The 16,985-nt window shown below is 39.3% G+C and overlaps 1 protein-coding gene across 1 annotated transcript in view; it reads left to right on the top strand.

Annotated features, from left to right (window-relative positions):
• Window positions 1–16,985, top strand: part of sim2 (SIM bHLH transcription factor 2) — a 95,244-nt gene that overhangs the window by 74,470 nt on the left and 3,789 nt on the right. The window contains exons 8-9 of the mRNA XM_042430225.1: window positions 9,242–9,389; window positions 16,752–16,905. Coding sequence (XP_042286159.1) covers window positions 9,242–9,389; window positions 16,752–16,905 — 302 coding nt within the window. The remainder of the gene's footprint in view (window positions 1–9,241; window positions 9,390–16,751; window positions 16,906–16,985) is intronic.

Below are 16,985 nucleotides of genomic sequence, written 5' to 3' on the forward strand. Positions count from 1 at the left end.
TCAGTCTGCACAGCTGCTGACATAGATGTGAATGACCTGTGCATGTGCAAACAGTGTTGCCAAGGACCAATCACTAATCTGCATTTTTTGCGTCTCCTTTGTTTTAATTTAAACAATCCAATTTGATCATTTTGACCATTACCACTGTCTTATCACTCAGTACCACAAAAGAATTCAGTTCATTTCCATTTCTGAACTCTCTGAATTCAGATCATTTATTTAGACAAGTCTGTACATTGTACTTTATTCAAACACATAATAATAAGCTTTAAACTTTATTTAACTTATGTACACATAATACAAACATAAATACAAATACACTTAGCCATGGACATTCCACACACATTCAATAAAAATAGCTAACATGTCACACTCTGAAATATACACCCAAAAGTATAGAAAAGAATGGGAGTTAATCCCTGAATTCAAGGGATGGCTGAATCCCTATGTGGGCAATAACACAAGGGCTTCCTGTCTTTACTGCAAGATAGGCTTCTGTGCCATGTTATCTGACATTAAGAGGCTTGTGTCAACTCAGAAGCACACTGAAAAGTCCAAGCCATATAACCAAGCAAAGCAATCTACATTGCCATTTTCTACAAAAAACACTCTTTGAGACAGGCATAGGCAACAATGGCAATGCTATTGCAGAGCATTGCTCCATTTCTCTCGTGTGACCACATTGGTCAGGCAGGTGAGGCTGCTTTTCTGGATTCCAGTGTAGCCAAAAATGTTTGGATGCACTGTATGAAGTGTACCAATATGATCAATGTTGTGTTGGCACCATATTTTCTTAAAAGAGTTGTGGCTGATATTGGTGACAGCAAATACTGTCTCCTTGCTGAAAGCACCAATGTAAATGTCTCAGAGTACAGTATTTTAGTGAGGACAAGGGAAATGTGGCAGCCCTTTACCTAGGTATTCTTGAGCTGGAGGGAGGGGATGCTAGATCAATAACCAGAGCAGTTTTAGCTTTTGTTGGGAAGTGTGGCCTCGAGAGGGAGAACCTGCTTTGGCATTGGCACAGATAATGCATCTGTGACGACAGGGGTATACAATGGTGGGCAACAAATTCAGAGGGAGGAGTGTGACTTAAAACATCTGGTCCTCATCCACTGTGTGTGTCACTCACTACAGTAAGCTGTAAGCTATGCCTCCAAAACTACATTTCCATGTAGTGTGGAATTCCTTGCTAGAGAAACCTATAATTGGTTCTCTATTTCACCAAAGCACAGAGAGGCATACAAGGCTGTCTATGAGACTATAAACTGGAGAGAAGCCCTTACTGATAACTAAGGTCTGTGCCACACGCTTTCCATAGAGCCTGCTGTGTTCAGAATCCTGGATCAGTTAGAGGAATTAAAATTGCATTTCAGCTTCACCATGGCAAGTTAACACTGCTACATTGCAGATGTTCTACATCCCATGTACAGTGACCCACAGGACCTCCTGTACCTCACTTTTTAAAAATCGATAATAACACATATAGTGAGGTGCAGACTGCTAAAATGGCTTTTGAGGGGGAACAGACAGATCTGCTCGAGCTGCTTGCTTATAAAGCCTGTCTGTAGCAGAGTCATCATCCCAATGGCAAAAGTTGACGAGCTCAAAGAGTCAACAGACGGACACATCTCTCCCAAGCCATTCCATGGTCATACATTTTAGTCCAACACAGTACAGCTGAACCTCTGTCCTGAGGAGGATTGTGTGCGAAGGAGATGTGTTAAGTTTGAGTCCGATAGGACATAGATGCCAACAGGCAGTGCACCAAGGCAATGCATAGAGTGCAAAGATTACATAGAAGCAAGGTTTTTTTTTTTTTTTTGTCTTTTTGTGTTTTCTCTACCTAGTCCATCAAAAGCAGAGGTGTTCGCGAAAGAGCCGGGTCTTTAGTCTATTCTTAAAGATTGAGAGGGACTCTGCAGATCAAACAGAGTTTGGTAACGAGTTCCACCACCGGGGAACTACAGAAGAGAAGAGTCTAGCTAGCCACTTAGGGCCCTGTTGTGGTGGTGGTACCAGGTGCCTTTCATTTGTAGACCTCGATGAGGAAGTTCAGGTAGGCAGGAGTTGTTTTAGTTGCTGTTTTGTAAGCAAGTGTCAGGGTTTTGAATTTGATGTGGGCAGCAACTGGAAGCTAGTGGAGGGATATCAATAGCGAGGTGACATTTGCTGTTTTGGGCTGGTTGAAGACCAGATGCGCCGCTGCGTTCTGGATCATCTGCAGAGGTTTGAGGATACATGCGGGGAGGTTGTTTCACCTTCAGATATGGGAAGAAACAACAAACACCATGGCATTCTGGGCTGAGGTGAAAAAACACAGGGATGCAGCAGGCATAAACCCACATGAAAACTTGGCCTCTGCTGCAGTTGTTGTCCTCTTTCTCCCACACTCAAATGTTGAGGAGGAGAGACTGTTCAGTCAAATGGGTGTCATTAAAAACACACTCAGGAATCGTACAGACAAGTGACAAATTAAAGGAAAAATTTGTCACCCGTCTGTGTGTCCCTTCATACCTTCAGCTCTATTCTATATATTACATATGATTTTAGGCTGGCTGGAGATGCATGCTATGAGCACAAACTGCAAGATAAGGTGCTGCAGCTCTTTTGCACTTCAGCTGCCTATTCATTTAAGTCATGTTTCGCAGCTGGTTCTAGCTCATCCTCTGCACCAAACATTGCCCCACAGGGGGAGAACTCTGAGGGTATAGATCTTGTGGATGATGATTAATTTTTTCTCAGCACCCTCATGGAGTAATCTGAAATCAGATCAGAATCACAACAGGTTTACATTATTTTTTAATAGTTTTTTTCTACATACAATGAATTTGCTTTGGTGTCGTGAAGTAGGCTTTTAACAGATAAAATAAAAGTACCACAAAAATGTACGCTACCCTCTGTTTCTTAAGGTTGGTGTAGAGATTAGATTAGCTCAACAGTTAGGGTAAGAGTAAATGTCCATCCTTTTGTATCTTTTCAGCTTGCTATGTATATATTTGTCTGACAAATTACCACATATAAATGTAGGCCCTATACTTCATTAACTCAGTTCTGCTAAATTATAATAGTATTTGCACGTTATTTGCACACAGTTTGACTTTAATCCATTAATCAACATACACATACTGTTGTTCTTTTGTAAATATGGACATAGTTCATGTGTATGGCTCTTATCCTGATTGGCAGTACACCATCTGGTCTTTACATACTGTTATTTGTCTGTTAAGCCACTAAATAGTTGTTGAAAATCTTTTTGTATCTTTTTAATTTGCTATTTACATATTTGTGACACTCACGTCTGGCCAATAATCACATATAAATGTATAGTTCATTAGCTCCATTCTGTTAAATTGTCATATTATATTATAGTATCTATGCATAGTTTAACTCCATTTTGTGACAATTTCAATCAGTATCTTAATCAATATGCACATACATTTGTTCTTTTGAAAATATGCACATAGTTTTTTGTAAATATGCACATAGTTTGTATGGTTTTATCCTGAGTATCCTGAGTAATAGTATACTGTATACTATTCTGTATATTATTTCATATTCGTCCCATTGTCTGACAACCTTCTGACAACAGACACATAAAAATATGTAACTGAGAACAGCTTTGTTGGGAATTCAGCTGTATTAAAATACAATATATGAAAGCACAGAGAGTAGGAGAGAAGCAACCGGAAAGGGCTGACATCATCTGACACTTCATCACATCACAAATATGTTAATTAGTGCATGATGTCATCTAGCAACATTTAGCGACTCTTCAAGCAGGCTTTACTACTTTCCATTGAAAGTAGTTGGCAACACTGAAGGGGGGGGTTGTTCCGCCATTAAGCTGGCAGTGGAGGTAGTCACATTGGAGGTAGTCACATTGGATCAATATTTGTGTAAAAGGGACAGCCTAAATGGCGGGAATACACACACTAAACATTGACACAGTTTCATGTCTCGCCTCTGATTCCAGAACGCCGGCATGCTATCTAAAATTTGGTAAATGTGGTAGAATTGTCATCGTATGAACCTCTTCTGTAATGTCATTCCAGGCTCAGGTGAGACTTCACTACTGAGGCCTTCCAAAGTGTAATTCCCCATAAAAAACATGGTAGATGCAATTACTGGGAATAGTTAAAGAAGCAGTGACTATAGCAATGTAATAAAATTATGGAGAAGTATTTTCAGTTATCAAAATAACACACATCATAATCGAAAAGATGAATTCCAATAAATACAACTACAGCAACAACTAAAAAATACCCAAATAAACATGTTTTTTTTTACTTTCCAAATGTCACAATACATTTATCACATTTATCAGGCTACATGAAAACTCGGAGTGGTGATTTTAAAAAATAATAATAATTTTAAAAATTAAAAATTAAATGTCAGTAACTATGGCCAGATCACCTAGAAATTAATGCAAAGTGTGCTATGAAAGTTTACTTCAAGAATTACACAATTATAGTGAGCAGGCCACTTTCTTTGTAACTTGATTGGATTGATTTTGGTTTCTTCTAGTCATGCTGTAAAATAATATTAGTCCTGTGATCACTACACAGTTTGTTAAATAGATGCTTCTCCTTCACTCAACACTATTCACCTGCAATTGTACATAATAAAACACGAGACTATATTGTAACACTGATTGTGCCATGTTTTACAGTTGATCTGAGTGACCTGATGACACTCGTGTTTGATGAGATGTTCCTGGACCCACCAGATTCTCCTCATAGTATGCAAGACCATCAGAGGAGGAGGTCATCGCTGGACGTGTGTTGTGTTTCAGTCAAGCGATGGCAACATTAGAAAAGTCTGTTTCTCCATATGAGACACATCAGGATGACAAAAACCTTCTTAACCTTCTTCCATTTAATTTGCTTTAAATAATGCTCCTTTATTTTTAAAGCATTTGCGGTACTGTGTAATTTTAAAATGTAGTAGTAAGTTAAGTAGTAGGGGTCCTGTGGTATTAGTGGAAAATATTGTTTTCTTTCACAGTGGTTTTATTTAATTACACTGTTTAAACAGATGATATGAAAAATAGATCAGTGTCAAAAGATCAATGTTATGTACTGTGTTTTGAAAGGGTGTGTACACATAATATGAGGCTTTGACAAGTAAAACATAAATTTCAAGTTACTCTGTGAAACATGGACACAGTGTAATCCTCACAGGATGCAAACAATTCACTCTCAGAAACTCTAATGTTGATATACTACAAACTTAAGTCTATTCCATGCTGGCCAAGTTAGTCTTGAAAATTTCTGCCTCAGTATGATAAGTGTCAATAATGTACTCCATTGTGTACATTCAGAATAACATGGGGATTTACATAGTGACCACAGTACTTGTGATACTAGTAGTTTCATTACTTTTGTATGTTTAGTGCTTTTTTAGCAGAGATATTCTAGAAATGGTTTGCGTCTTTTACTGTAACATATTATGCTTTCCACCCCAGTATCAAGATAGTCACCTCACATGTCTGCATTACATCCTGTATTTTGGGAATGGCAATATTACTGCTAACATGTTACCTCTGGTATCTCCTCGTAATAAATGCTCTCTACTTCACTGGGCTCTGTAGGTAATTTCTAACAAACTTGCTTGTAAGAAGAAATGTAAAACAAAAAAAAAGTTTATGCTTACAATTAAGCCGACGCATGAATAATAACACAACATTAGAAGATGTAGAGATATAAATAGCAATATTTACCTGAAGAAAACATAAGAGAAACATGTGATCTTGATTGCCAATATTGTTCATTTCTCACATATCATGGCTCAGATTCCCAAGTAACACTTTAGATTATAGTCCGTAACATACAGCATAATTATTCCAGTTACAGTGTAATCTTTTGTACTAACGGTGTACCAATACAGTACGTACCAATACATATATGTATTGGTACAGGGGAACAAGATGTGAAGTTATGAAATAAGGGGGCAACAATTTAGGAACTTATAAAGAACTTATACTGTAGTTACTTTAAACTACAGGATACCTATTTTATTATTACTGAGTATGTACAACATACTGAGCGATAATCTGGAAATTCGGGAAGACGTTAGAGAGAATTAATACTGTAATTACTGTACAACTACTAGGTACCTATTCTGTTATTACAGGGTATAGTGTGATCATAAAACTGAGCAAAAATTTGGATGTTTCAGGGAAAAGATGGGATTCTGCAGCACTTAATAAATCTAATATGATTTTATTTCAAAATGACCTTATTACCAACAAACAGGCAAACTACAGTGTTCCTTTTTCATTTTGGGGTACTTAAATAACTAAGATGTTCATCTGTGCATTTACTTCAGAACAAAGGTCCAGAGGACAGTGTATTGTCATGGATGCTGTCGGCCTCTAAGGACTGTCTCAGCTGTCATTCACCTCTCCAGCAAACTTCATTACTGGACACTCGTTCATGGCATTTCGGCTCCTCAAGGTGCAGGCTTACCCCTTTTTCAGCTCTGCACGGTCTCCTTTCATCCCAGGAAATAAATATATAGCTATAGCTAATATAAATATAGCTAAAGATAAAACATTAGGTATGAATCATATATATGGTTTTTATGCTCTTGTGTTTGCAAATTGTGTAGTTGAATTAGTTTGTTCTTCCATGTTTTGAGGCAAGCAAAATTTAAATAAACTGTTCTCACATTGTCTTCTGTAGTTATAGCTATGTTGGTTGTTCCCCCCTTGTTACATGTAGTTACAGGGTAATTACAGGGTATGTGGACTTTCATCTAAAGCACTGTTAGTTCCCCCCTTGTTATATGTAGTTACAGGGTAACTACAGGGTATGTGGGCTGTAATCTAAAGCACTGTTAGTTCCTCCCTTGCTACATGTAGTTACAGGGTAACTACAGGGTATGCGGGCTGTAATCTAAGTGTACATTGTATGTCTGCTATCATATTAAAACCAAAATCTTACATCCTTAACTTAAAACCTTTATTTAACATGCTTCTTATTTAAAATAAATTAGAAACCTTTTAGGAAAGGTTTTTAGCAAATAGCATTAAATTCTTTATTTCTTTGTGTTTCTTGCATTGCTTCTTCATTGCATTGCTTCTTCATTTTATTCTTCTTTTTCATCTTCCTTCTTATCATCCTCCTTATGAAGATGACAGGGTTGAGGTTGAGACAAGAGGAAAGAAGCTGGTGCATGGACAGTGGCCATATGTTGACCCTATAGAGAAAAACTGTAATGACAGTCTCTTGACCATAATTTATGGTGTGAGATATCTGGATTTCTGACAGTTATGATGTCTCCCACTTAATGAGAAGTCATAAGAATCAAACTGTTGGCCACACAACTGCAAAGTAATCATGGTTTGCCTTCTAGATGTGAATAAATGCAATATTAATGGGCTACATGAGGCTATACAGGAAATATAATTTCCTGTAATTGCTAGTTGCTTGCAAAGTCATCATAAGTTAATATAAGCTCCAATGAAGATGTGCTGAAAATTTAGCCAGTGCAGCAGCAGATTAGCTTGGTGTAGGTTGCTATGTGAATAAAATCACCTGAACATGTTTCAGCTTCTGTAAAACACAAACCCACAAGTGTTATACCGCATTACATTGAATTTAATTATATTACTATTAGAGCAATCATTAATATTAGCTTGTAAAATCTGCACAGTACTGCTTTGCTCTTTCAGCTTGGCGCACAGCGTTAGCTTGGATGTGAACGTCCGGTAGCTAACAAATGATTATCAAGCTAACACTCCCAACAGCATCTTTCTTTTGTTCAGTTAATGCTACATTTGACATGAGCGACAAACCAGACAGCTCTGTGCCAATAAATATATTTAGATTATTACCCATAGTATGTTTGCTTTAAAGTAGATTAGCAAAAAACATCCCACTGGCGTACACCTGAAGGGTGGTCGAGTGGAGAGTCTTTTCCATTTCTTTATAGAAACACTCTGTTGCCCCCTGCTATGATCTGATATGAATGAAGCATACCCATTCAACTTTGATGACGCTGATATGAAAGGTTATAAGTCAGAACTGTAATAAAAAGTAACTTCGTACCCTTGCATTATTATTGTCTTTACGGAAGTCAGTTTGACATAAAATCACATCAGATTTATTATGTGTTGCTGAAGTCATCACATCTTCCTTGAAATGTCCAGACTTTTGTTTAGTTTTATGGTCATATTGTACCCTGTAATAATAAAACAGGTACCCCATAGTTAAAAAATAACTACAGTATTAATTCTCTCTAAATTCCTCCCAAACTTCCAGATTATTGCTCAGTAGGTTGTAGATACTCTGTAATAATAAAATAGGTACCCAGTATTTAAAAATAACTAGAGCATAAGTTCCTTATAAGTTCCTAAATTGTTCCCCCCCTTTTCCATAACTTCACATCCTGTTCCCCTGTCCCTGCCTACATATATGTATTGGTACGTACTGTACTGGTACACCGTTAGCACAAAAGATTACACTGTAACTACGGAGTAATGTTGTGGGCTGTAATCTAAAGCGTTACCCATTTCCGCTGAAACATGTATGATTGTGAAGTTTTTTGTGTATAAGCAGTTGTTGTGGTGCTCAAGGAAGACGTGCAGCTAAACTTGGTCACGGTGTTTTCTTCAGGCAGAAGATCCAAAACACCTCTCTTGGTGTTTGGAGATGTTTGGAGGTCTATTTAAACTGTCCAATCAAGTAGAGTGGGAGGGAGGTCTTAATAAGATGGTTGCTAAAACTGAGTGAGGGTGAGGGAAATAGGTGCTGCAACAATGGACAGTATGAGAGAAACTATGTGTTTTTGAACATTAAAGCATGTAAACATTTTCTAGTAGATGCACAAATAAAAATATGAACACAGAGATGTCCATAATATGTCCCCTTTAGCATATAGGTCAACTGTTTTGAGATGAAATGAAGACAACGGCTCATGGAAAGGATATGACCATAAATTTTTCCCGGTGGAAATGATTAATGGAGGAGAAAGATGTAAAAATTACCAAGATGGTGCTGTTATCATGGCACATGTCAATGACTGCAGTGTTTCATATTTAAAGCACAATGAATCTTGTGGATGCATTGCATTGTTGTCTATTAAGGTTACCGTCAGTTGAGATACTTCAACTATTTCAATGACTGATCCACAATATTGGTTATAAAAACAAGGCCCTTCCTGTGTTTCTCTGAAGAGCTGATGCCAGATTTTACTATTTTTCTTTCTTTGATCCTGATTGTTGTGTTCCCTATAGTACTGGTGAAGGGGCAGGTCACCACTAAGTACTACCGCATGTTGTCAAAACATGGAGGTTGGGTGTGGGTGCAGAGCTACGCCACCATTGTCCACAACAGCCGCTCCTCCAGACCTCACTGTATTGTCAGTGTGAACTACGTCCTCACGTGAGTAAGCACCCTCTTTCTGTAATTCTCCATGTAAAACCCAACAGTTAAACCAGTACTTTTTCTACCTGTGACAGATCTGAGGACAGTAGTTGTGTTGTTTTCTGCCCTCCCAGTGACCCACAAGACACAAAAACTGACCTTTATGTGTCTTTAGTGGTATGTAGGTAATGTGGCATGCCAACACACTTATAGTACTAAATCCAAAAGGCAGCATCCAGAAAAACAAAAATGAAAATGAATAACAAGCCTGTAACTTCACCCATAGGTGACTGTACTCTAGAGAAAGATTAACTGTATAAATAAAATATTATACTTTGTGTTGCAGATAAACATGGAAAAACAGATTACTGTATCTGATAATCTCCTTTTTGCCCAAAAAATATCCAGCATAGTGGCACAGGGTTCAGTGGCATATGGTGTCAGAAAATCCACATTCTGACAAACTAAAATGTTAATATTATATGTCCAAAACATAAAGACTCAGGCCATTTATTATGAATGATACTATAGAGAGTTGACTCTTCGCAAGATTTCCCAGTATGCAACAATAAAAACAATGAATTCAGTGACCTTCCTCCCAATCAAACCATCTCACGGCTCAGAACTTCCTCCAACCAAAGTGACTTGCCACCCCAATCAAAATGACTCACATGCCAGAATTGTTCGCCACACTAGTGGCAGCCCTCTAGTGGCATGTCTGTCTGTCTGTCCCAACTAAAATATCTTTTATTATTATTTTATATTATTAGTTTATTAATATTCTTAATTTGAATAAACATGAGTAATCATAAACATAATGACCAATATGCCAATGACATATATTGTATGTTTAACAGTGTCCTACAAGTGCATTAAAAAACCCAGAAACACGGAATTGGTTGTTTTTATTGTTGCATGTTGGGAAATCAGTGGGTCAATCTGCTACTCTATATTATTTGTAATAATCAATCAATCAATCAATCAATCAATTTTTATTTATATAGCGCCATATCACAACAAAAGTCATCTCAAGGCACTTTTCACATAGAGCAGGTCAAGACCGCACTCTTTAATTTACAGAGACCCAACAATTCCCCCACTTGGCGACAGCGGTAAGGAAAGACTCCCCTTTAACAGGTAGAAACCTCAAGCAGAACCCGGCTCTTGGTGGGCGGCCATCTGCTTTGACCGGTTGGGTTGAGAGAGAGAAAGAGAGAGGGAAAGGGGGAGGGGGGACAGAAGAACAACAATCATAACAATAACAATAAGTATAAGCATCAATAGCCAGGGAAGGATGCCATCAGGACTGTGAAGGACCGCGAGGGCTCAGCCCAGAACCCAGGGTTTCCTGTGAGATGAGAAAGCACAAAAAACTTCAGGGAAGAAGCAAAGTTATTGACATGCATTGATGTTACATGAGGAGAGAGGAGCTCAGTGCATCATGGGAAGTCCCCCAGCAGTCTAGGCCTATAGCAGCATAACTAAGGGCTGATCCAAGGCGAGCCTGGTTGGCCCTAACTATAAGCTTTATCAAAAAGGAAAGTTATCTCTCTAAACATAGAGAGGGTATCTGCACCCCGGACCGAATCTGGTAGATGGTTCCATAGAAGAGGAGCCTGATAGCTGAAGACTTTGCCTCCCATTCTACTTTTAAAGACTGTAGGAACCACCAATAAGCCTGCATTCTGGGAGCGCAGTGTTCTAGTGGGATAATACGGTATTATGAGCTCTGATGGTGCCTGACCATTAAGGGCTTTGTAAGTTAGGAGAAGGATTTTAAATTCTATTCTAGATTTTACAGGAAGCCAATGTAGCAAAGCTAAAATGGGAGAAATGTGATCTCTTTTTCTAGTTTTAGTCAATACACGTGCAGCTGCATTCTGGACCAGCTGGAGAGTCTTTAGAGACTTGTTAGGGCAGCCTGATAATAAGGAATTGCAATAATCCAGCCTAGAAGTAACAAATGCGTGAACTAGTTTTTCTGCATCTTTTAGGGACAGGATGTGCCTGATTTTTGCGATATTACGTAAGTGAAAAAAGGCAGTCCTTGAGATTTGATTTATGTGGGAGTTAAAGGACATATCCTGATCAAAGATAACTCCCAGATTCCTTACGGTGGTGCTGGAGGCCAGGGTAATGCCATCCAGAGTAGCTATATCATTAGATAATGTGTTTCTAAGGTGTTTAGGGCCAAGCACAATAACTTCAGTTTTATCTGAATTTAGTAGTAGAAAATTGCAGGTCATCCAGGTCTTTATGTCCTTAAGGCATGCTTGGAGTTTGTTTAACTGATTGGTTTCATCTGGCTTCATTGATAAATATAATTGGGTGTCATCTGCATAACAATGAAAACTTATGGAGTGTTTCCCAATAATATTACCTAAAGGAAGCATATACAAGGTGAATAGAATTGGTCCAAGTACAGAACCTTGTGGAACTCCGTGTCTAACCCTTGCCTTCACGGAGGATTCATCATTAACATGTACAAACTGAAATCGGTCTGATAAATAGGACCTAAACCAGCTTAATGCAGTTCCTTTAATGCCAATTAAATGTTCCAGTCTCTGCAAAAGGATTTGATGGTCGATTGTGTTGAATGCAGCACTAAGATCTAACAGGACAAGTATGGAGACAAATCCTTTGTCCGAGGCAGTTAGGAGGTCATTTGTGACTTTCACCAGTGCTGTCTCTGTGCTATGATGCACTCTAAATCCTGACTGAAAATCCTCAAATAAACCATTGTTATGTAGAAAGTCACATAACTGATTAGAGACTGCTTTCTCAAGGATCTTAGATAGAAATGGAAGGTTAGATATAGGTCTATAATTGGCTAAAACACCTGAATCAAGAGTAGGCTTCTTAAGAAGAGGTTCAATTACGGCTACTTTAAAGGACTGTGGTACATAGCCTGTTACTAAAAGACAGATTGATCATATCTAGTAAAGAAGTGCTAACTAAGGGTAAGGCTTCCTTAAGCAACCTAGTCGGGATGGGGTCTAAGAGACAGGTTGATGGTTTAGCTGAACAAATCATTGAAGTTAGTTTAGGAAAGTCGACTGGAGAAAAACAGTCCAAATATATGTCAGGATTTACAGCTGTTTCTAAGGTTCCTGTGTTTGGGGAGAGAACGGTGCCTGTTGAGGGCAGGAGGTGGTTAATTTTGTCTCTAATAGTTAGAATTTTATCATTAAAGAAGCTCATAAAGTCATTACTACTGAGAGCTATAGGAATACATTGATCAATAGAGTTATGACTCTTTGTCAGCCTGGCCAAAGTGCTGAAAAGGAACCTAGGGCTGTTTTTATTCTCTTCTGTTAATGCTGAGTAATAGGCGGCTCTGGCATTACAGAGGGCCTTCCTATATGTTTTAAGACTATCTTGCCAGACTAAGCGAGATTCTTCTACTTTGGTGGAACGCCAAATCCTTTCCAATTTTCGCAATGTTTGCTTTAATTTGCGGGTTTGGGAGTTATACCATGGAGCTAACCTCTTATGTTTTATTGTCTTCTTTTTTAAGGGGGCGATGGAGTCAAGTGTTTTTCTTAATGAGCCTGCAGCACTATCAACAAGATTATCCATTTGGGAGGGACTAAAGTTAACATAAGAGTCCTCTGTAGTATTGAGACATGGCACTGAATTCAGTACTGATGGAATTGCTCCCTTAAATGTATCTACAACACTATCAGATAGACATCTAGTGAGGACATTTTTGTCTAATGGTGTGTAATCCAGTAATAGGAATTCAAAAGTTATTAAAAAATGATCTGATAGAATAGGATTTTGTGGAAAAATTATTAAATGTTCAATTTCAATCCCATAAGTCAGAACAAGGTCTAGGGTGTGGTTAAGACAGTGAGTGGGATTATTTACACACTGAGAGAAGCCAGTTGAGTCTAATAATGAGATAAATGCAGTGCTGAGACTATCATTATCAACGTCCACGTGAATATTAAAATCACCTACTATAATTACTTTATCTGTACTAAGGACTAAATATGACAAAAACTCTGAAAATTCAGATAGGAATTCAGAGTACGGGCCAGGAGGACGGTACACTATAACAAATAGAACTGGCTGTAAAGTTTTCCAGGTTGGCTGAGAGAGACTAAGAACAAGACTTTTGAATGAGTTATAATTAAATTTAGGTCTAGGGTTGATGATTAGGCTTGAGTTGGGCTTGAGTTGAAAATGGCTGCAACTCCTTCTCCTTGGCCGTGTCTCGAGGAATATGAGTATTAATGACTGGGGGGAGTGGATTCATTTAGGCTGACATATTCTTCATGACACAGCCAGGTTTCAGTAAGACAAAATAAATCAATATGATGATCTGAAATTAAATTGTTTACTAATACAGCTTTAGATGATAGAGATCTAATGTTCAAGAGTCCACATTTAATTATCTTATTTTGTTGTACTATTGCAGTAGTGGTTTTAATTTTTTACTAGATTTTTATGAATGACTCTTCTTTTGTTTACTTTGGATTTAATTGATTTAAGTGGTCGGGGGACAGACACAGTCTCTATGTAGTTTTGGGTGGGTAACTGCTTTAATGGAAGCGCAGAGAAGCGTGTAGGACTGCAGATCTGCTTCCTGGTCTCAACTCTGGGTTGTCATGGTTTTGGTCTATGAATAAACTCAGCCATATTTCTAGATATGAGAGCAGCTCCATCCAAAGTGAGATGTATGCCGTCTCTTCTAATTAGACCAGGTCTTCCCCAGAAAGTCTGCCAATTATCTATGAAGCCCACATCGTTTGCTGGACACCACCTTGACAACCAGCGGTTGAATTGTGACATGCGGCTATACATGTCATCACTAGTCAGATTAGGCAGCGGTCCAGAGAAAATTATGGAGTCCGACATTGTTTTTGCAAATGTACACACCGACTCAACATTAATTTTGGTGACCTCCGATTGGCGTAATCGGGAGTCGTTGCCGCCGACATGGATGACAATCGTACCATATTTACGATTATTCTTAGCCAGCAGTTTTAAATTTGACTCAATGTTGCCCGCTCTGGCCCCAGGAATACATTTAACTATGGCTGCTAGTGTCGCTAACTTCACGTTTCTGACTATGGAGCTGCCAATAATCAGAGTTTGTTTCTCAGCGAGTGTGTCACTGAATGGGGAGAACCTGTTAGAAACATGAACTGGTTGGTGGTGAACCGTGGGCTTCTGCTTAGGGCTATGCTTCCTTCGGACAGTCACCCAGCCACCCTGGTTTCCCGGCTGCTCGGGAGTTACCGGGGGAGTGGGAGCTACGCTAGGTTGGCCCGCACCGGATACTGGGGGCTGGCTACCTACATTAGCTGCTGATTGTTTTTCCATGGTGCGGAGCCGCGCTTCCAATTCACTAAGCCTTGCCTCCAGTACTGCAAATAAACTACACTTATTACATGTACCACTATCACTAAAGGAGGCAGAGGAATAACTAAACATTTGACACACCGAGCAAGAGAGAGCAGGAGATCGAGAGGGAGAGAGAGAAGCCATCGCTAACTGTTTAGTTTAAGTTAGCTGCTAATGCTAGCTGCAGAGCTAAAGTAACTAACAACTTGTGCGATTATCGAGAAAAGTCGCTAAGAGAAAAACGCTGAGTGCTTGTGTAAAACTAGCGAAAGTTTAAATAAACAGCAGGTATTAATCCACAGTAATGTGATATATATAGGAAAATCAACTGAGTTGAGAGCAGCAACAACGCTATCAGTAGACACAGTTGGCAACTGGAAATGATACAATACGCTTACCGTAGCACATCAGCACATCAGACAGTAGAGTCCAATAAATGGCCTGAGTCAATGGGACTCATGCAAGAACCGTTTATATGAACAGATTTGTTCTTAAGAGGCATGTATGAGTGAATTATGAACATTTGTGGCGCTCATCAATTTTCAATTTTCAAGTGGTCAAGGGTTGCGCCCATGAAAAATTTGCCAAATCTCTGCAAATACCAAACAGCTTATTTAATTCTGCCATTGACTCTTGTTTGGTGTTTGGTGGCTTGGATGATTGAAGTTTGATGAAACAAGACATATTGGCAATTTAACAATTTATTCATTTAACAAACAGGAGCCTCAGTAGCATGGGGAAGAACCATACACAGCCACAACAGCCTGGTACCTCCTCCTCATGCTGGTCACCGGCCTGGTCACACACTGCTGTGGGATGGCATCCCATTCTTCAACCAGCATTTGTCGCAAGTCAGCCAACATGGTTGTGTTGGTCACTCTGGCACGAACAGCACGCCCAAGCTGATCCCACAAGTGTTCAATGGGGTTGAGGTCAGGACTGCTGGCAGGCCATTCCATCCTCTCCACTCTCAAATTCTGGAGGTAGTCTCTGATAAAACCCACTCTGTGGGGGCAAGCATTGTCATCTTGGAGGATAGAGTTCGGTCCCAGACTGTGGAGATATGGGATTGCCACTGGTTGCAGAATCTCATCTTGATATCTCTCTGCATTGAGATTGCCTCCAATGATGACAAGCTTTATTTTTCTAGTGAGGGAGATGCCGCCCCACACCATCACACTGCCTCCACCAAAAGATATTACTCAGTGCAGCAATCAGCATAGCATTCTCTGCATTTTCTCCACACTTTGACCCTATGATCCAACTGCCATAGGCAGAATCTGGACTCATCACTGAACATAACGTTCCTCCACATGTTCAGTTCATGTTCCAGTGTTGCTGCCACCAGCGCAAACGGGCCTGACGGTGAAGGGCAGTCATAGCAGGCCTCCTGGCAGTACCGGGGGTACCAGAAGCTCAAAACAAGAGTCAATAGCAATAGCAAAATAAGCTGTTTGGCATTGGCAAATTTTTCATGGGTGCAATTCACATACTGCTGCTCATCCCATAAATGCATGTTCCTTACAAATGTGGCACTATTTAAAAGGGAAATAAACAAGCTTTCCAACGGTATAAGATTTATTGCCAAGAAGCATTGTTACAACAAAGAAATAATCTACCAAACACAAATTTCCTTACTTTTTGTGCTATGTTTATTTTACTCAGTTTATCTTTCATCCCCACTCTCTGTAGCTTATCAATGAGGGTAGAGGCTTGTAGTTATTAATTTTAATTTTTGTTTTTCTGGATGCTGCTTTTTGGATTAAGTACTGTAGGTGCATCGGCCCTTTGAGAGAGATTTTTTTTCTTCTCTCGCTCAGCTCCAGCCATAATTCCACCCCATGCATGCCAGATTGTCTACATACCACTAAAGACACATGTTGCTCACTTTTTGTGACCTGTGAGTAACTGGAATGGCAGAAAACAGCACCATCTACAGTGCCCGGACCTTCCACAGGTCAAAAAATATTCCCAAGCTCAACTGCCATTATGGAGATACACAGTGTATGTCTGTCTGTTTGCACACAGTGAAATCGAGTGCAAGGAGCTGCAGTTATCAGAAGACCAGAGTCAAGTCACTAAGCCTGATGTCAGTCTTACTTCCTCTCAGGACCACCGCAAACAACTGAGGACCAAAGCAGTCAAGCTGAAGACCAAACTCAGAGCAGCTCCTTATCCTCAAGTAGGACTTCTACTTGGCTGAATTAGTATTAGCGTGAATGCTGTCAAGCATTCATGCTAATAAACTTGTATATATAACTA

The sequence above is a fragment of the Thunnus maccoyii genome, chromosome 13 (genome assembly GCF_910596095.1).
Source record: "Thunnus maccoyii chromosome 13, fThuMac1.1, whole genome shotgun sequence".
NCBI lineage: Eukaryota > Metazoa > Chordata > Actinopteri > Scombriformes > Scombridae > Thunnus > Thunnus maccoyii.